Below are 21,722 nucleotides of genomic sequence, written 5' to 3' on the forward strand. Positions count from 1 at the left end.
ACTTCTAGACTACATTCCCTGAAATTATAAAATTCTCCCCCCTCCTCTGTTGTAGTGGTTGTGAAACAAAACTATCATTTCTGAATGGAAGAAATGTTAGAACTTCATGAGCTGATAATGAGGGGACCTCATCCAAAACGGATTCGAGATAATAACAATTTGAATACGATAAGGCTTCAAATTATGTAAGTGAAGTGCCACAATAAACTTTCATCTCATTGTTGTATAAATTTTTTCAATAAGTCACGGAACAATCACTTATCGATTATAATCTAATAATGCACTTGTCAGGGTAATCATTGTTGGAACACCTTCAGTGTATTTTGTGACTAGCCTAACTGATTCAGCTCTCATCTGCTAGGTATGTTATTTTCAACAATTTTTGAACTAATTCCAAAAATTCATGTCTCACCCACAAAAATGTTTGTTTACCGACAAATAAATTTTTTCATATCATATTTTCAAATAGGTGTGAAATGAAAGTTTACTTTTTGCTAAAGAAAAAAAGTGTTACTTCAAATTGCAGATATTTACTACAATTGCGTGGGTTTTTATGTACTGATGGTCTACCTAATTAAAGCGAAAACATCGTTTTCCGCACGCTAAGCAGTCACGATAGCGATTGAAAACAGTTATAATTATTGCATGCAAACCTATCTAAGTATACTTTGATATTTTTAATTATTCCATTTAGTTTCCTCGAGATTATTATGACAAGATCATTTCTAGATTGTGCTTTTCCACCTCAGTATTGATACTTTTTGGCGCACTCTAATAAATAAAACATTGATGCATCAGCCATCAACCTCTTGTTTTATAGTAATTCACCATCATTTGTAAGAATAAGGAAATAGGGTACTACAATTATTTTTCATCATATGCCAAACGAAGGATGTGAAAAAATGTGTGTGACTAACCCAGAAAAATTACTGGCTGTTGAAGTTTCTGACAGACTACCTGAAATTTTGTTATAAGCCAATCCGCTTGTGACAAAAGCTGACAAAAATGTGCAGCTATATCAGCAGCTGATACTGAAATCTAATAGTTCTGGTAGAACAGAATAAGACAAAATTTAGGTTGAAAAAAAAATGAGAAATATGGTTGATAAATTTAAAGCAGTACGTTTTATAGTTTTTTATAGTCTTTGTATAATGTTGATTTCAAACAGAATATTTTTGTTCAGTTTTTCACTGTAAAGAAATGCTTTCAGATAAATGGATATATATTTCCATTACCCAAAATCCTTAAGGAATTATGTCTAGAGATCCAATGTCTTTCCTAAACATCCCCTAATATATGAAAACCACAACCTTTACATTATATAAAGTAATATTGTATTAGGTCAGTTCCTATAATATGAATTTATTTTATACGTATAACAGATGCTTCTACCTTTTAATTGGCCAATTACAAGAACAAACAACACGAAATTCCAAATTATGGCGAGTAACTAAACGCGGAAATTTGATAATTCCCTAATTCAAGTTCATTAAATTAAATTAGATACCTACTCGTTTCAGTGACTATAGAAATACGAAATTCAGGACTTCATCTCATTTTTTACGAGATTTTTTTATGAATAGGCGTTTCTCTGTAATCTGTGAATGATTTGACCGAGAGATTATTGGCGAGTGGGTATTCATGATTTGAATTTCCTCGTTTATCGTTTACCAAAATTCCTTTTCAATTTTCTGGTGTTTCTCTAGTCAATATCCCTGAAAAGATTTTGGTAATTTTTTCATCACCTATACAGGGTGATTCATAACTATTGGGACATAGGCTAAGGGGATTGTTTGGACCAAAATATGGCGATAGGACCAAATATACCTTTATCATCGAAATGAATAAAATGAATAAATCGTTACTTCAAATCCCCTTCCGATGCTCTGAACTGTTTAATTGTGTTTTTTCTCAAAAACGGATGAAAAAATATACAGTGAAATTATCAGCAAAACACGAAAAAAAATTCAACTTTAAGGCCCTCTATCTTTTTCCACAACAATATTTTATTGAGGTATATTTGGTCCTATCGCCATATTTTGTTCCAAACAATCTGCCCTTAGCCTATGTCTCAATAGTTATGAATCACCCTGTATAATCTATGGGATTTGAAGAACTTGAACGTTGTAGAAAAAAGATCCCAAAGTAAACAATCCTAGGGGACTTTCTGGACACCATTAAGTTGTAAAAATGAAATCTGCATCATCCACAAGGGTTGATGAAACAGTGTTGGAAAAATCAATTGTGTATAACTGTATATGACTAATTATGGAGAGTGGCGTTGTAATATTGGGACTATTTGTTTGTACAAGATTCAGAACTTAGTAGGAAATTCTGCTTTCCTGTATACCGAAAATCATCACCCTCATTGCCTTCAGAAATCAGTGATTTCGCTGGAAAAAATTCATTAACTACGATACCAATCACTCAAGTACAACGGTCACTTCCTTGTTCCATCCAGTTTGATGTGAATCGTCATCGACTTGATCGTAATGGTTTCTATACCGGCAACTCATTATTCGAAATTTTTTGCAGCAGCTCACGATTCCAAACTAACAAGATAGTTCCATAGATTCAAAAGTTCCATTTGGAGTTTGGGTACCCTGGCAGTGATGGGTTTCGCTTTAAGATTTCTGGTGCTCTGGAATAAGGCGATCAATTTTTTCGTCAACTTATATTTGTCGGTTTCGCAACGGGGTGAAAAACGAAAGTGTGTTCCTCCACCAACAGATGAACTTTTGATGATTAGCGCAACTAAGCTGGCTGAGCTGATTCGAAAGAAAAAAGTGAGTATTTCAATTCGCTCAATTTATACGTAGAAAGAAAAATTGATTTTTGTTATCGAGGGTACTGAAGATTTGCAGCATCGCCTTCCTTTTATTAGTGCATACTATGGCAACGTTTTTTTCCAAAGCCAAACAGTACTTCTGAGATTTAATGATCCAGTTGTAATAATTCATTCAAGTTTTGTATCAATTGCTATGTACCTCCTTCGTTTCACTGAAATACATATGTGAATTTGTGTAGAGAGTACCTAACGCAATAATATAATTTTTTTTTTCAAAATATTCAAGCTTTTGTAAATTTTGAAGTTGTATTTGAATACGAATACAACTGATACCTCCTGATATTGAGTTTTTTTGCATGTTTTGGCGTCTAGAATCACTGAAAAAAATTATTATTAATATGGATCTAAGCACCGTGTATATCTTTTGAACGGAATTAAAGTATAATTACAAGTATGAAAACTTCTTTGAGCTCATAGCATAGAACGTATACATAGCGGCAAAAATACTCTGATCTCTCAAAGATTGAGCACAGTTGATGATTCAATAGAGAATTGCACTCCTGAGAGCTCTTCGAAGTCAACTCGAAAATAAACAGTGGAAGAAAAAATAATTATTTTCTCCTGAACTGGGTCGGATATTTGAAATTTTGGTATGAAAATATAGGTTTTCGAACACGCTGAATCTATTGCAAGCAGTTTCGAAAGCCTATCTCCCTTCGTTGAGATTTTCATCTAGGAAATGGCATTTTTCAAAAATTGCAAATTTCAACCTGCGATATCTCCTGTTATATTCGATCCAATTGGGATTTCAGGTTTTATAATAAGCTTTCCACCCAAGCACAAAAACTCGATTTCGAAAATGTCGATTTTTTGGGTCAAAAATGAGCAAGGGGTTAGACCCCCCTAAAATGAACTATTTTCTACTATGTCTGAAAATCAGGATGTTCTATTACTGTTTTAGGATATGGAGTGCATAGAATTAGTTTTGAAGATTCTAGAAAACCAAACAGTTGATGATTCCATAGAGAATTGCACTTCATAGAGCTCTTCGAAGTCAACTCGAAAATGAAAAATGAAAAAACAAAAAAAAAATCATTTTCCCCTAAACTGGGCCAGATATTTGAAATTTTTGTATGAAAATATAGGTTTTAGAACACGCTGAATCTATTGCGAGTAATTTCGAAAGTCTATCTCCCTTCGTTTAGATTTTCATCTTGGAAATGGCATTTCTCAATACCTAATTGCGAATTTCACTCGTGAATTCGTCAAGACCTAACGGTGCCGAAATGAACGAAAATCTCAGATTCATTACTAGAAGTGTTGCTCTTTTAGAATATGTATCACGTTTGAATCTACGATAATTTTCCTGGAAGAAAAACTACTCGCAGGTTGATCTTCGAAAAATTCCCAAAAAGTTGGGTTCAGATATAAGTTCCTCAAGACCGAACGGTTGCGCCGGGGTGGATGAAATGCCGTGATTTATCACTAGAGACTAGAGAGGTTGCTCTTTTAGAGTTGTTCTTTCTGTCGTCAAAAAATTCCTGATTTTTTGCTATGTATTAAAATCTGCTTAAGTTTGTGACAAATTAATAAAAAACCCCGGTAACTATAGCTTCTATAGTTCAATTATCGACAAACGTTAATCTGGCATCTTATTCTTGACTAAATTATTCGTCAATTTATTTATTATTCATAAAATCTCTGGTTTCTCGCAGGTTTCATGTGAAGATGTTGTACGTGCCTACATAAACAGAATAAAAGAAGTGAATCCTCTCATAAACGCAGTGGTGGAGGACAGATTTGATGAGGCATTAAAAGAAGCAAAAAGCGTTACAGATTATCTAAGGACGACATCGCTAACTGAAGATGAATTACATAAGATCAAACCGTTGTTGGGAGTCCCAGTTACAATCAAAGAGAGTTGTATGGTGTCAGGTAATGAGAAATTACAGCGAAAAATGCACCTGCATATTGCAAATGTTCAATGTGCATTCTTCGAGAATTAGAAACTCGAATATTGTGTAATGTTCTTGTACAATTAGAGCACTCGAAGGTAACAGTTGTGTCTGAGTTGAGATTTTAAAGAGCAAATCATCCGTCCGTTGGTAGACTCTCGTTACTCATACTTGCTGACCCTTTTCACGATTCGGTTTAGAGAAGAGAAAAAAATATCCAAATATCTATCTTCAAAAAACAAAATTCAGAATAGTTCTTGTCATTTTTTTTAATTGTATCTTGATTCTCTAATGTCTCTGTTAATTTCCTTTAGGCTTTTACCTAAAGTGTCCCAAACATGTTCGATTGGATTAAGGTTTGGTGAACATACCGGCCAATCCATTAATGAATTGCTGTAATTTTTCTCACTCAAAATCTGTTAGATATCGCAATGAAAAAAAGAGGAAATATTCAGAAAAGATGAGGCAATTGCCTCATCTTTTCTTTATACACTGAAATGTTAACATTTCAGTGTAAACATTCTCTATCAACGATTCACTCCATAAGGTGTGAAATTTGGGATTTCATGATTTTTGTTGAAGCTTAAAGCTATAGTGCAATTCCAATCTAGCACATAAATAATTGAATTTATGGAGAATAAGAAAAAAAATGAGGGTTAACTGGACAAAAACAAATCAATCAATATAATCGATATCGTTCGTGTTTGCAGGAATTATAATAGTAGTAATGGAACTAATACACGTTTTTGCTTCCAAGAATAACTCTTCATTGTCAAACGAAAACCACTCCAAATTTCACACAAGTGGAAAAAATATAAACATTGTGATTATAGTGTTTTTGCGTCAGAGAAAATGATATAATACTATTATTTCCAGTAAATGATCCACAAATACACAACTGAAATCCAATTAAAAAATTTACCCATTTATATTTTGAAGTGAGTTAGATTCACATTTACAAAAACTGTTTTCTTGAGAATCTCATCATATGGAGACAGTTTTTTTCTTTAATAAATCCTTGTATTATGGGAATATCCAAAAAATAACCCAAGACCCAAGATTCTTTAAATTCGTATGTTTGAAGAGTGGACTCGAATTGAATCATAAATTATACAATAATAAGGATAAATTCAGATGCATACCACCCGACGATATGAATATCAACAAGTGTTACGATCTGAATTGAACTAGCCAATTTGCCATCGTCAAGGCCCCAAATGGAGTACGCTCCACCGAAGAAAAGCAGATGCTGACCATGGTTTCGGCCTCTTTTGGCCTCATCAGAGCAACATATAGCATTTTTCTACGGTGGAGAACGTTTGGAATTGATGGAACCTCACTTAATATTGGCATGTTCTACTGGGTACTATACATTTACCCACAGCGCCAAATATGGATAAATTCAGATGCATACCACCCGACGATATGAATATCAACAAGTGTTACGATCTGAATTGAACTAGCCAATTTGGGTGGCGCTCTGGGTAAATGTATAAGTAGTACCCAGTAGAACATGCCAATATTGAGTGGGGTTCCATCAATTCCAAACGTTCTCCACCGTAGAAAAATGCTATGTTGCTTTGATGAGGCCAAATGAGGCCGAAATCATGGTCAGCATCTGCTTTTCTTCGGTGGAGCGTACTCCATTTGGGGCCTTGACGATGGCAAATTGGCTAGTTCAATTCAGATCGTAACACTTGTTGATATTCATATCGTCGGGTGGTATGCATCTGAATTTATCCTTATTATTGTATTCATTGCCTTTAGGCGTGATCATTCTTTATAAATTATGCATCTCTCAGCTCTATCAGATAGGTATATGTAATTCTTATGTGTTTTATTAGGAATGAGCTTGGCTGTTGGGGTTGTCTCGAGGAGAGATATAAAAGCCGAGAGTGATGGAGATGCAGTGGCTCGACTCAAAATGACCGGTGCAATTCCCCTATTGGTATCAAATACACCCGAACTGTCGATGGGATTTTATTGTAATAACAATATCACAGGTACAACGTGCAATCCTTATGATTTATCGAGAAACACTGGTGCATCTTCAGGTGGGGAGGTAAGCATTGATTTTTTTCATTCATCACCAGATCTGATTAAATGATTTTGAAAATACATTAAAATAAAATAAATTTTTTGTGATAATTCGTACAGCTCCAATAATTTGAGGAATATATTTTTGGTTTGTGTTATCTTTCTTTTTTCAACAATCATGAAAGAACCTTTTTTAGGGCGCCTTGTTGGGATCTGGTGCCTCGCTTATTGGAATCGGATCAGATCTAGCTGGATCTGTAAGGTTTCCTGCATTCTGCTGTGGAATATTCGGACACAAACCATCGCCAAGTAGGTTATCACTATATCATATCATTCATCAAAAAAATTTAGCACATTGCCAAGATTATCTCATTACAAAATTTTTTAGGGGCTGTTTCAATACGAGGTCACTTCCCCCTACCAAACGACAAGAAAGCATATGATTATACATCGATAGGACCTTTGACACGTTATGCAGAAGATCTCAAATTGGTCATGACAGTATTATGCGGGAAACAATCCGTTGATTTGAGATTACATGAAAAAGTAAGTGTCTATCAAGCAAAGATTGCAGACTGTCATCGAAAGAGTAGAAATTTTTTTTTCGACAGAAAATCGGTCAAAACAGCTTCCTTTTTTCCAAAGGGGCATAGTGTGGCAATGCCTACTGCCAGCTTCACAAATTGAATACATTCTGAGGCCCTATAAATCGTGATGTGTATAGGATAATACACTGCGCAAAAAATTAACGCACATTCTGAAAATCTCAATTTTAATGAAAGTTAACTCTACATTGACTTTATAACTTACGAGATAACTTATTTTTTATGTTCTCTCGTGAAGGTTTTGAACGAAACAAGACACATTAAATGGAAGAAAAATTCAGGATTTCACCGAATTTTATGTGAAATAAGAAGAGAAATGAACAATTTTCAAAATACTGAAATGCTGATATAATTGATTTAATACTTGGTATTTACACCCCTTGCGTTAATTACAGCTCGGCAACGACGGTTCATACTCAAAATGAGTGATCTTAAAATGTTCTGATCGAATCCTTCCCAGATTTCTCCGAGTTGGATTCCTAAGTCATTAAGAGTAGCTGGATGATTTTTTGAACTTCTCAGCCTTCTATTGAGGTTGTCCCAAACCTGCTCAATCGGATTGAGATCTGGACTTCTTGCTGGCCATTCCATTCGAGAGACTTCAACCTCTTCAAGGTACTCCTGAAAGATGCGCGCACGATGGGGTCTGGCATTATCGTCCATAAAAATGAAATTTTCACCAATGTATGGGGCAAATGGCACTACATGCTCTTCAAGAATGTTCCTTATATACTTATCAGCATTCATAGCTCCATTATCAACGACCACTTGGTCTGTGCGAGCAGTCGAAGATATTCCACCCCATACCATAATCGATCCTCCCCCGAAACCAGTAGTATCTTTCATGTCTGTATACAAGGGAACGTCGATCACAATGGTAGAGGCAGAATTTAGACTCATCTGTGAAGAGAACTCTTTCCCAATCGGCCTCTTCCCAATGGATATGCTCTCTCGCAAAATCCAAACGCGCCCTTCGATGGGCTGGGGTAAGAGCTGGGCCTCTTGCCGCGACACGAGGCCTTAAATCATATTCTCTGAGGCGATTTCTTATTGTCTGAGTGCTAATTTGCACCTCATGAGTTTGCTCAAGCTGAATTTGAAGGAGGCGAGCGGTTGCAAACCGTTGTCTCAACGAAGAAACTCTCAAGTAACGTTCTTGAATGGCAGTTGTTACCCGTGGTCTACCCTGTCCTGGTCTTCGGACATTCATACCTGTCTCTCTGAATCGCTGCAACATTCTGGACACACTTGTATGGGAAACACCAAACCTTTCTGCAATTCTTGTGTATGTCCACCCTTTTTCTCGCAAAACTACCGCTTGGGCACATTCCTCTTGGGTCAGATTGCGTGTTTCGCGTTGCATAGCGATCGAGTGTAGAAAATCAAACGAAAGAAAAACTATTGATCACTAGAATTGATCGAGAACAACTGATTTTAGAATGGAGCCAATACATTCAAAATCTGATAATATCATCTTTTTTTATTCCTGCTGGGAAAAAACATCTGTATTGAAGAAAACCGTTGAAAGTGGATAACATATTCATGCATAATTCTGATAAAATAATTATCATTGAGAACACCTTCAGTTGTAGAATAAATTTGTGATTTCCATAATGTGCGTTAATTTTTTTGCGCAGTGTATTTTCGAGATGGGTCTATCGTAGACAGCGAATTAAATTTCACACGACCTTGTTAAGTTCGATAATAACAACATTAAAAATCCATGCTTGGGTGCACGTTATTTATGTAAATCTAAATCAGATAAAAAAACGAAATAGACCAGTTCTAGACTAGTAATTATGCACAAATTAATAACCTCGAATGTTTAGTTCCTTGTTACTCTCAATATTTAATATACCTACTCATCAAGATAACAGATAATCATTTTCGTCAAAATAGTAGCTATTTTCAGGTGAATACGAAAATTCACCCGACCACATTACTGGAACAAGTTAGGATGATATGTAAATGTGAAATTTTTGTATAATTTATGCGCTCATTCAAATTTTTCGTTGCTAAAATGTTTCCTTCCAGCAATTGTCAGCTCCTTATCACATACCTACAAGAAATCTAAATATTTTCGAAATCGTTACAGGTTGACCTGAAGAAATTGAGGGTTTATTATATGAAGGAAGCTCCCCGTTCCATCAATAATCCCCCAGTTCAAAATGAAATAAAAGAAGCCATCGATGGGAGTGTTAAATTTTTGGAAACGTCTTCTAAGGCTAAGATCATACATGAATGTTGTTTTGAAGAGGACTTCCGTGATTTATTTGAAATATCCTCAACACTCATGACAAACTTGAATCTGGAAGGTTGTCCAGATTTGTTCAAAGGAGTAAGACTAATTCTACATTCATTAAAATCTAAACGTGTTAATGGAGTTATGTATTTTATTTGAACTATGCCATTTTCAGCAAAATCATGGCTATTATTTGGAATTCCTCAGAGCACTTTTTGGAATGTCTGAAATAACATCCCAATATGCTATTTGCAAATTCCAAATGGGACTGAGCAATATAATTTCCAACAAGAAACACTTCGCAATGAACGAAGAAATCAAGAGGAAAATTGCAGTAAGATTTTTTCTCGATTTTTAATCAAATTCTTGTTAATCCCATTTATATTTTCAGTTAGAACTTGGAGACGATGGGGTTCTTCTTTATCCAACATTTCACAAAGTAGCGCCCAAACATGCAGCTGTGATGTCCGAAGTAGTAGCCAATGTGTACATGATGCCTTTCAATACTCTTGGTCTTCCTGCCACGAATATTCCTTGTGGCCTTACACCTGAAGGAATTCCTCTTGGTTTACAGGTAGAAGATAGGACTCAAATATTTTTCACCCTTCTAACTTGAACCCTACCATGCTTAAATCAACTACAACCGTCTATAGATGGCTCACTCTGTTGCCACGGTCAAATCATGTAACCAATTTTTTAGACCACTTGTAAGAAAACAAAAACAAAATGGCGGTTCAAAATGGGGGTTCAAAATGGCGAAGGAATTTTGAATGCAGTGAACTCTAAAAGAAGTTCTTTTAGAGTTCAATGTTTGAATGTGATCTGATTTCATCCAGAATTGATATTTGAGGGTTGTCGGGATAGGAGATTAAGATTCTTCTGTCGAAATATGAAAATTCAAGATGGCGGCTCCAATATGACGGACAAATTTCGTAATTATGTTCCAAAGATATTACATAATATCTTTGTTATGATATTCAATTCAGAATTGTTTTTCGTCTTCAATAGCCCACTCTATATATATATAAATAATGGATTTTTTATTTTGGACAGGTGATAGCTGGACCTAATCAAGACAGATTATGCTTAGCTGTGGCTGAAGAACTCGAAAAATGCTTTGGAGGATGGACACCCCCAAGAGTTTAAACGGAAACTCTTTCAACAATGTTTTAACTATTTTATTTATTCTTCCTGTTGTGGAGATCCACCATTATGTATATCTGATTGAAGGATTTCGATATTTATGTTATGTTTGTGTATCTCAGAGATTTTATGTAAATATATGTGTTTTAAGTCCGTTTTCTCCAGATTGATATCCTTTCATATTGTTTCTTTTCGAGTTCGGGTTGGTTGACTCTTGATTGATTATGAAGACATTCAGTAGACACTCTGCCTTCTGCCTTCAAGCTGCAGGACCAACAGGAAAAAAAAAGTGATGAGTGGCCAAATTTGTATAAAATATAAACCGTTGATTGAAGAACAAGAGATTGAAGAGTGTCGAAAAATATCTGAATGGCATTCTTTAGCTTAAGTTATTTCTAGCATGTTCTATAGATTGTGAAATATCTTTCAAGACGAATAAACTATAAGTACAAGTACTATGATTTTAGCCCTGGGGGAACCGAGTGGAAAAAATAAAATGGAGTAGTTGGGTATATAATTACAGCTGAGTCCGAAAAAAGGGAGAAGAAACGACTCGTGTTCTATGTTTGAAATGATATGATACGATTCTTTGGTTTTTGTAAACAGTTCACCTAACCTAAAATTTTTATTTTGTAAACAAGGGATTCGGTATTATAATATCATCATTCTTCTCTCCTTCAAATTTCAGTATTATTTCGAAAAGTTTCAACGTCGTAAACTCAATAAAAAGATTCATTGTGAGAGGTGTGATACAATCTCTGTCATTCACTTAATTCTTTGAAAATGGTGAGGAAAAAAGTGCAAGCTGTAAGATGCAATGTTAATATTCCTAAAAGCCGGAAACCAAGAACTCCAACTATTAAATCAACGCCTCTCAGCACTACTTGTGATGAAAATCTTTTAATCGGTAAAATTTTGGTGGGCACAACCCTGAATTATCCTCCAGAAAATTGGATGAAATGTAGGGTGTCTTTTCTTTGTGTTACTGATGAAGTTGATAGGATACATCTCGAATTTGATGAGATCTCTGTTATTGTCACTCTTATCATGGATACTGAATTATTGAAAGGTGCGAAGTTTCGTAATTCTGCCCTATCAGATTTAACGTGAATTTGTTTTCAGAAATATTCACTGCCAACGTGTTCAGCTTTCGATTTCTCCTTGTACAACAAGATTTATTCATGAATATTTATTTTAGAGAACTGCCACTGCCCAAATTCAATACAAGGATTGGAAATTCTTTGAAGACAGTATTAGAAATTACACATAGCATTAGTTTATCATCTTCAGGTGAAAACTTGAGAAAAATTTCATTTTTATTTTTTATCAGTCAAAACCTCTATGATAATTTCAGAATGTCCCCTTGAAACATTGGAGGATGATAATATACCGCAAAAGCTTTATGGGGTTCAAGAAATAGATAACCTATATACACAACTATCTACTAGGAGATGTGATCCTGCAACATTTGATTCTGATAATGTACAGCTTCCTTCATTGAAACCGATCCTAAGGCCGTATCAGGTAAATGCTGTCAAATGGATGATCAAGAGAGAGAAGAATGTTGAGGAGGAAGAAGGTAAATGTTATGAGAGCTCTGAGGCCTCTGAGCAGACATATAGAAAAAATATAATTTCCAGTTTGGTCTTGTAATTATACCTAATGACACTGACAATTCAAACTGACCAGTTCCAACTGGCAATTACAGTATTTTTTTCGACATATCATCCCAGCTATTTCGTAGTTAATCATTGCTTAAGTAAAATTTATTGATGAATTTCATTTCAGATTATCTTCATCCCCTTTACATGGTAGTGAAACTTCCATCGGGCAAGGAGCTGTTTTTTGATAAATTTTCAGGGCATGTAACTCCAATAAAACCAGTAGTTTCATGCTCAAGTAGGGGTGGAATTTTGGCAGAAGAGATGGGTCTGGGGAAAACAGTTGAATTTTTAGCTCTGATTCTGAATAATCCTTTCAACAATAATCAAGATGAAAAACAACAAGATTCAAAGATTCTAGTTGAAGGTGATGATTCTGAAGAATTATCAGACAATGACAATATAGATTTACCTGTTTTTAAAAAACAAAGTAAAAAAAAGGCCCCTAGGAAGCGAATCAAACTAACACCAAAAGATGATAAAAATGTTGAATATAGTGCAAGGGACATCCAAGTGCCTCAAGATTGGGTGAAGACGTCAGCAAAAAAACAAAAAAATTGGGTTGCCTTGCAACTTTGGTATAACAAGAGTCTTAGTGAAGTAAATCATAAACCTCACAAACCAGTGGAGACTATTCATTGCATATGTGGTGAAACTTTCAATAAAAGTGGACAAATAAAGTGTGTTGATTGTGGAAAAATTCAGCATAAAGAGTGTTTAGGTTATGAAAAACGTTTGGGAGAGTATCGATGTCCTTCTTGTTGGTTAGAGTATCCGCTAATAGAGTCGGGTGCCACTTTAATTGTTACACCGGTTTCTTTGAGAACTCAGTGGTGTAATGAAATAAAAAAGCATGTTGATAAAAAACTTAAAGTTTTGGTCTACGAAGGTTCCAATAAAACTCCAGTATATCCAACGTATTTCAAAGATTTTGATGTTGTAATAACAACTTATAGTGTTTTACAAGCCGAATTCAGATTAACCGAGAAAGGAAAGGTAAGATAATTATTCTACATTATAGTTACAGTTGCAGAGGTTTGAAGTATTTTTTGGAGAATGTTCATTGTCAAAAACCCCAAAATGCTAATTTTCAGCACAAAATTGTGATTAGGTGTAGGTTTATCACATGACCAGTTTTGTAGATAAGCATATAGGATTTTTAATGATATTTACATTATTCCTGCAATTTCTCCAACAATACAGGTATGTGAGCTCAGGCGAAAAAGAAAGTATGATTTCCAAGGCAGCCCTTTATCCAGAATCAAGTGGTGGAGATTATGCTTGGATGAAGCACAAACTGTTGAAACACCCGGTAGAATCGTTTCTGAAATGGCCAAAAAACTGACGGCTCACATTCGTTGGGCTGTGAGCGGTACACCTATTTCTAAAGATATCAGAGGTGAAAAAATTAAAAAAAAAACATCTTTGAGTTTAAAATGAAATATTATTCCTCCAGATTTATTTGGAATGGTGGATTACCTACAAATTGAACCTTACAATGAAGAAGATACTTGGAAAAACTTATTGTATACTCCTTATATGAATGGAAATATTGAACCTCTTTGTTCATTCCTTTCAAAGATTATGTGGAGATCTACAAAGGCAGAAGTAATTGATCAGGTACAACATTGGTTTGCATTCATATCAATCAAATTTCTTCCTCAAAATGTTGAAATAATTTCATATATTCTATATAAATATTGAAGTAGTTATTTTCTGAACAACAGAAGAGAGTGACACTTTCCGCACGCGACATTCATCGGCAAGACACTTCATTTTCCTTCACCCATTTCAGTTTCTGAGCTTTCCCTCACTAGTATGAAAAACAATCACTTTCCGTCAATATTCTGAGAGAAATTCACATATTTCAATTCAGAATGTGTGTGAAAGTAGGTAAGAACGCACGGGAGTTGGAAATATATATTTTTCTAACAAGTGCAGAAAGTGATACTTTCTTGACCTCAAGTACCACATTTCCGCTTCAGTGCGGAAAAAATCACTTTCCGAAAAAAGCCAGAGAAAAATTCACTTTCTCGCACTAAAACGGAAAAGATACACTAGTTTCCCTAACAAGTGCTGAAAGTGGTACTTTCCGTCGGTGAAAAAGTAGATAATAAATCTGGTACAATTCTATTTTTTTAGATTGGTATACCGAAACAAGTTGTGAAAGAACATTTCTTGGAATTCTCTGCAGTGGAGAAGTTTTTCTATAATAAGGAACACGAATTGTGTTCTATAGCATTTCTGGCAACTTTGAAAAACATCAATACCAATATACCTTTGGTCAAATTGGATAGAAGCTTATTGAAAAAGGTGACGATAAATATTAAATCATGTAATTTATTTTTATTTAACTATTAATATGTAAACTTTACTGATAATTGAAGATCATGGTTCCACTTTTATCACTGAGACAAGTTTGTACACATCCCAGCACAGAGCGGGGTAAATATTTAGCCACTAAAAAACAAGTTTCCACAATGAAGGATTTGCTGGAAGCTTTGATCCTTAAGAATACAAACGAAAGTGAGGAACTTTTGAGAGTAGTTGTTTCATCTTTGAACGGTGAGTAAACTTGTTGTTTATACCATTTAAAACAAAATTTTCCACTAGGTTGTTGAGGGCACTACTTCAGAGGAAATGCACCAGTTGCTTCATTTTAATATGTTGGTTTCGATGAAATGTAAATCTGAAATTACTCCCATTTTCACAGGGCTTGCGGGAATTCATCTACTTATGCAAAATCCCGCTCAAGCAGCTGACGAGTACCGTAAAGTGATGCATTTATCGGCTAGATTTTCAGAAGAAAAATCCGAAAATAACTTAACTGTCGATAAGTTACAACTAATACATACAATGCACAATCTCGCTGATTTACTTGAAAAAAATGTGGGAATTCCTCCCACTTTACATGACGATACTTTGAGACACGATTGTGAAATCTTAGAACAAAAGTACATTCAGAAATTTATTCACAATGTGAGTTGTTAGTTTGAGAGTTTTCATGAGATCTGATCTTGTTTTTTCCAGAGTTTCGTAGCTTACCAAGAATCCATCAATTCCCAATTAGCTATAGAGAAATTACAGAATCAATTCTCACTTAAGGAGGGTGAATGGTTCTCAGAGGGTTTCGACTGGGTTTTAATGGAAAATTTCACTGATGAATTACGAAACAGGATACAAAATAATCACGATATAGCTCATATTAAGTGTCCCATTGAGTGAGTTTCAAGAAATTAAGAATAGTCCTTGATTTTATCAAATGATATTTTGATGGAATGTTACAATTTTTTCATTGATTGCAGCTTAGGTTGTGAAAGAAGAATGCTTTATTTTATTGCACGTTGGAATGAGGAAGTTATTGACTACAGAGCAGAACTCATTAATACAATCAATGGGTCAGTTTAGATTAATCCTGAGATTATTCGAAATAATATTTTTTTTTCAGCTTGTTCACGTGCAAGGAAAATGAAGAATATAAAATTATCATAGATCATATTATTGTTAGGAAAGCCACTGATTGCCATTTACGACCTGACGAGATGGATATAGGAAGAAGGAGGAAAAAGTGCCCTCTCTGTTCTGCGGAGGATTTTCTCAAAAAATACGAATTTAAGATATTTCAGATGACCAAAAGGACTGTCACTTTTGAAGATATGTCTCTACAAGGCAGTTGGAAATTGACATCACAAGAAATCATCTTGAAAAGTAACATGAATTGTTTTGTCTCATTGTTATATTAAATTAGTATGATTTTCAGCCCTGCATACTTTTCTTAGGGCTAAGAATGCTCCGAGTGCCCTTGTGAAAGATGGGGAGATTCATTTGAATATATTAGATAATATAAAGAAAGAATTCAAGGTCAGTTCTTCCAAATGATATTTATTTGCTGTTTGTGGATTTTAGTTGTCTTAATCTACTCTATGTTTTGTCACTGTACTCCTAGACGGCCTGACTGTTTGTTATGAAATTCTGTTCGTGTGTTTGGGGCAGGCTCAGGATGGTTTTAATTTACAATTGAGCCTCATTGGTAGCGTTGCAGTCGAGTTATACAACTTTCAATATTTCAATTCAACTTTCAATAGCATTTTGTGCGCGGGGTAGTGTGAGGCCTCAGTTAGTTTAGATTCACATCTATCGAACTATTGTGCTTGAATTTTGTACATGGGAATATTAAACTCAAAATTTTAAGTTGCGTCAATGTTATATGGCAGAACAAAGTCTGTTGGGTTCGCTAGATACAATTTTTTCAGGAATTGCGAAAACTTTGGACCCATATTTACCAACAAGTCGCTGCCCAGGATGAACTGGATATGTGCAAAATAAAATTGAGGCTGGAAGACCCAAGCAAAGACAAGAAAAATTCTAAAAATTCTGCTCTCAAAAGACTTTCCTATATAGTGGAGAACAAGCTGGACACAATGTACCATTTAAACGAGTATGAAGTGAGTAAATGATGATCTAAACAGATTTTCAGCATATTTCAACTTGGTTTTTCGAATAGCTTGATTATCACATGATGTTACTGAAATCGGACGAATCAACTTCCTCGAAAAAATTAGAAAAAAATTTAGGTGTTAGGAGTTACTTGGAAACATTGAGGAAACAGCAATATGAAGGTGTTAGCCCCGATCCCTGTCCAATATGTACAAACGTTCTGGACCAGCACTGGAGCATATTACCTTGTGGCCACAGTTACTGCATGGAGTGTTTACACAATTTGATTCATAAGGTGATAAAATGTGCTGGAATTAACTCGAAGTTTTTTCTTTGGGGACTTTGAAACTACTTGAAAATTATGTTATAATTTTTTTTTTATTTATAATTCTTTTCTTCCTGTTAATTTAATGTTCCGGAGAAGAATAGAAAAATGTAATACACAAGAAACTATCTGCAAGAAACTACGAATTAATTCCAACTACAAATAATTCAATCATTGCGTTTTGTATATTAACGGTTTCTTCAAACAGACAGGGGGACTGCATATAAATTGTTGCGTTTGCCGTCAACCCATAGTTATTCAAGATATTTCGTACATAAGATCAGCAGCAATGAAAAACGATGATGAGAATTTCAATATACGTGGAAATTTCTCAACTAAGATCGAGGCTACCATAAAACTGATATTTGAGCTGAGAGACGAAGATGAAAACGTTAAGATACTGGTATTTTCTTCATGGCTGGCGGTTTTGAAGGTCCTGAAGGAAGCTCTGGTTAAGAACGAGATCAAAACCGAAATTCTACTGGCCAACAAACTGGAGGAACGTATTGAACACTTCAAGGTGAGAATTTTTTCAAATTTCTGCATGATAGGTCAATCTTCTTTTTCAGGAGGATAATATCTCAAATATCTATTTTAATAGGTTTGAATTTTTTTTTCGTTGAATTATGTACAATATTTGACTATTATGACAATATATTAGTACAAGTTGAGTCAAAGTTAGGTTAGATTTGATCTTTTTGAACGAGCACTTACAGATTCAAGGGTGTATTTTGATGATATTTCAAGTTTCTTGTTACCAGGAAATCTCTTAGAAGCTTGTTCAGAAACTCAATCATATTTAGTTAATCGGTTATGACCTTTCATTTTCATCAAATGTGGAAAATTAAAAACTTGAATAATAAGCAACACAGTTATATTTCCAATCAAAATTATATGACTGATTACAAAATATTTATCTCCAATTAATACTAAGTATTTACAAAATTTTACATCTTTTATAAATTACTATTTTGTTACTCGATTTTACACTAAATTGAATCTGCTGTTTCTTTGCTGGGGCCGTTTTTAGTAGCTCCAAGACATATCATTTGGATTTTCATCCTCGGGCGAACCTGTCTCAGAATCTCCTGAACTTTTTTCTCTTCCTCTTCGTCCAACTTGGGAATTAGATCGAGGGCATCTTGAAAATGAACGTTCGCATTCTCGCTACAATAATGGGAGAAAAATTCCCTCATAGCTATGATGTCTATTCTGGCCTGTTGAGTTCCAGGGTTGCTGAATTTCCTTACACACGACATAAGTCTATATATTTCTTCGGCTATTGTTTGTACTATTTGTGGAAGAATCATTTCAACCAATGCTGGCGATACACTGTTGACTTCTGCATGTACCTGAATAAGATTATTGATACATTCCTTTACGTACTCTTGAATGTCGTTTGGGGGAAATTTGTAGTCCCAGTCGAATCTTCCGAGATACATGGATGGCTCGATGGTTCCGACAATTGGGTCACTTTTTTGCTCGAGGTATTTTTCTAGAATCAACTTCTCTAAATTTTCTAATTTATATTTGGTATTTTTAACTGGTTCGTCTGGCTGTGGATAGCCGCTACTCACAAAGGCTTTGAATATATTATCTAAAACTATATTTCTAGTGAACATACAGTTTGACATTGTGATGAGCAGCTTGTGTTCCCACGGTGGGGAATAACTTTTTGAGTTATTTTCATATTTATACATATTTATCGGTATACCTATCAAATGGGAGGTGGCAGAAGAATTCTCTTCTTCATCGCTATAATCATCACTTGATGATAATTCTTGAAGTAAATTATAAAAAGCAGACAAGACATTTTCGACCTGTTTGTGCAGTTCCTTCAATGCCGAAGGATTTTTCAATAACGAACTATCTCCTCTTTCATTAGATAGAACAGATTCCTTCACCACTTGTATGACATCTTGTACTATCTGTTCAAACTTAACAGGAAGATTTGTTATACCATTTTTCTTCTTATTATAAAGCAAATTCCAATCCTCATCCAATAATTTTATTTGATTTATTGTTTGTTTGAATAGAACAACCATACAGTAAATCCTCAAATCAAGGAGGAGCGCAGAAATTATGGCTAAGGCATCTCTTGGTAAATCTAATTTGATAAGCGTTGCATATGTTGATCTGATTGACCGGAGCAATTCAGGTAGATAAAGTGCCATGTCTCTCAAGTCGGGACTAGACCAGGAACCTAAACTATTTCGATCTGCTGCTTCTAATGTGTGTGGTATAATGGCTGACCTTATAGTTTTACAGAATGCCTGCATTAGTGACATCACCATATTTTTTATATCTTCGGTTTTGGAAGTATCAATTATTGTTTGTAGTTCTTGATTGAAATAGGCTTGACTAATTTTCCATAGATCAGGAAAGTTATCCGAGATTGTGGAGCACATTTCTTCTGCAAAAGTAATATTCATAGGCACTGGATCAGGCTGTTGCATATATTTGCATTTTGTATTGTTCACTTTGGTTTTTTGTCCGTTTTCCCCTTTATCTAAACTTTTATAAAAAGTATAAACAGATTTTATAGTTTCACTGATGTAGTCTGATCTACTCTTAATGGCATCCCAAGCAGGATCGAAGGGACAATCTAGATTCATTAAGTATCTTATAATCTGTTTTTGTTGCTCTACACTGATTGGCATTGTTTGAAGCTCTAAATGTAATTTTTTAATCAGTCCCTCTATATGCAAGTTAATTTCAGCTAGTGCAGCCTGGAAAATTGGTACATCTGATCTTTCAAACAAATTTCGTACCCTCATATAATCGTTAATTACTACTTCATATTCTGCTTTTTCTATATTTTTCACTATAGTTGAGGGCAAGCAAAATAAAAATTTGAACCTAGTTAGTATGCTCAAAGCATTTCTTGTCCGTTCTACTTTGTCCCTATTTACTAATACTTCCCCAAATAGCTTTTTAGCTTCTATTTCGGACTTAATAATAGAATTTTGTAGTTTTTTGGTGTAAATCACCTCCTGCTTTGGATGATTCATTTTCTTGGTTTTTGAGAAAATATTAAAAGCTTTTTTCTTCAAGTTCTTTCAGTTAGCTGAAAATTACAGTAAATTAAAAAAAAATCATTGGAAGTGGAATACATTCATGTATCATTGATCCTATAAAAGTATACCTAAACTTAAGGTAGGTAATCTTTGGTTTCTGCTCTGTTTTGGTCATCTTCCTCCTCAAACTTAAATAAGGAAAATTCAAGTATCAAATGGTAAAGATGCCGCCCCCATTTAATTTTTAACAATGTTAACCTCTGAACATTGAACAGTTGTCAATCTGACGTTTATGTCAAACAAAATCTTATGACAGCTTACAGATGTTCTTCTTCATGACTTCACGGAATCGAATGGCCCTCAAAATTTGTGAATCATGATTCCCTAATTATATTTTATTTCTGAAAAATTAGTATCCTCTGATACGAAAAGTTTAAAAGGGAATTTTAGAGAAGTAAATCTTGTACATGATTTCGCATTTTTTTTTGTTACAGGACGAGAAGGAAAAGGTGACTGCTCTTCTACTGCCTATAAATTTAGGAGGAAAAGGTCTCAATCTCACTGAAGCAACTCATGTTATCCTCATGGAACCATTGCTGAACCCAGGCGAAGAGCTGCAGGCGATTGGAAGGGTTCACCGTATAGGCCAGACGAAGTACGCTTGTAGGAATCTCTTTGTAAATTTTGCGTTTCATTATCTATCATTTTCAGGCCAACGTTCGTTCACAAGTTCTGCATCAGAAACACAATCGAAGAAAGTATAATGACTGCAACAAGTAGAGATGCAGATAAATGGGACAGAAATAAAGTTACCCTTGAGCAATTAAAGCTCTTATTCGAAAATATAGATATATATGAAAACAATGATGATGATGATGATAATGAAAATGAACATGCTGAAAATAATACTGCCGAAATTGAAGCAGGAAATGTTTCGTCTGAGTCCAATTCATATCAGGAATAAATTTCAAACTTGCATTGGAATATGTTCAGTATTTTTATGCATAATTGGTTTATTTAATTCTGCGAGTTATATTATAAATTTTGCTAAAAATATGTTATTAAGTATTCTTTACATTCCGCGAATGGCTATAAAATGTAGAAATATAAGAATTAAAAACATGGTTATTTAAATATTTCCGTTACAAAATATTTTGTACAATACCAAAATGAATTAAATCAACAGTGAAGAAAAAATGCTTTTAATTGAATCACCCTTACTATCACTCCTTTCCAATCTGTTACAACACTGTATCAGCTTTTGCTTCTTTCCTGCGATTTTACTCGCTTAATCACGACCGAATAAGTTCAACCTGTAAAAATCGATAGTATCAGAAGAATCCCTTGTTTCATTGATCTAACAAAAATCCTGTCAGTTTCTAACCGTAGAGGTGAAAAATAAAATATATAGAAAAAAAATTCAATGCCCTCCCTGATGTTTCGTTTCAATTCAAAACGCAGCTGACTTAAGCTCAATAATTATTTTTCCTACTAAGGTTTAGAAAGTAGGTA

At 34.6% G+C, this 21,722-nt stretch overlaps 3 protein-coding genes across 4 annotated transcripts; 2 read left to right on the plus strand and 1 right to left on the minus strand.

Annotated features, from left to right (window-relative positions):
* The first annotated feature begins 207 nt into the window (after positions 1-207).
* LOC123315693 (fatty-acid amide hydrolase 2-like) lies at positions 208-10,923 on the plus strand. 2 transcript variants are annotated; one of them, XM_044901520.1, is made up of 10 exons: positions 208-361; positions 2,536-2,786; positions 4,504-4,723; positions 6,588-6,805; positions 6,978-7,089; positions 7,169-7,326; positions 9,481-9,723; positions 9,803-9,961; positions 10,019-10,201; positions 10,681-10,923. In XM_044901520.1, the coding sequence occupies exons 2-10, from the start codon at positions 2,613-2,615 to the stop codon at positions 10,771-10,773; spliced, it is 1,560 nt and encodes a 519-aa protein (XP_044757455.1). In that variant the 5' UTR covers positions 208-361; positions 2,536-2,612; the 3' UTR covers positions 10,774-10,923. The 2 variants fall into 2 exon arrangements, with proteins under 2 accessions (XP_044757455.1, XP_044757456.1); XM_044901521.1 differs by having other exon boundaries at positions 216-361; positions 2,539-2,786.
* A 464-nt stretch (positions 10,924-11,387) lies between these two features.
* LOC123314967 (E3 ubiquitin-protein ligase SHPRH) lies at positions 11,388-21,307 on the plus strand. The gene is made up of 18 exons (XM_044900459.1): positions 11,388-11,839; positions 11,893-12,060; positions 12,125-12,349; positions 12,559-13,427; positions 13,635-13,830; positions 13,888-14,051; positions 14,574-14,744; positions 14,819-14,996; positions 15,145-15,410; positions 15,462-15,652; positions 15,737-15,829; positions 15,880-16,139; positions 16,192-16,292; positions 16,685-16,876; positions 16,936-17,163; positions 17,402-17,713; positions 20,705-20,865; positions 20,922-21,307. Exons 1-18 carry the CDS (start codon positions 11,554-11,556, stop codon positions 21,172-21,174), a joined length of 4,314 nt encoding a protein of 1,437 aa, XP_044756394.1. The 5' UTR covers positions 11,388-11,553; the 3' UTR covers positions 21,175-21,307.
* LOC123314966 (exocyst complex component 2-like) lies at positions 18,051-20,495 on the minus strand. Its single transcript, XM_044900458.1, has 2 exons — positions 20,339-20,495; positions 18,051-20,260 (listed from the first exon to the last, which is right to left on the minus strand). The coding sequence occupies exon 2, from the start codon at positions 20,202-20,204 to the stop codon at positions 18,183-18,185; it is 2,022 nt and encodes a 673-aa protein (XP_044756393.1). The 5' UTR covers positions 20,205-20,260; positions 20,339-20,495; the 3' UTR covers positions 18,051-18,182.
* Positions 21,308-21,722: the final 415 nt, after the last annotated feature.

This window comes from Coccinella septempunctata, chromosome 6 (assembly GCF_907165205.1).
Source record: "Coccinella septempunctata chromosome 6, icCocSept1.1, whole genome shotgun sequence".
NCBI classification, from domain to species: Eukaryota; Metazoa; Arthropoda; class Insecta; order Coleoptera; family Coccinellidae; genus Coccinella; species Coccinella septempunctata.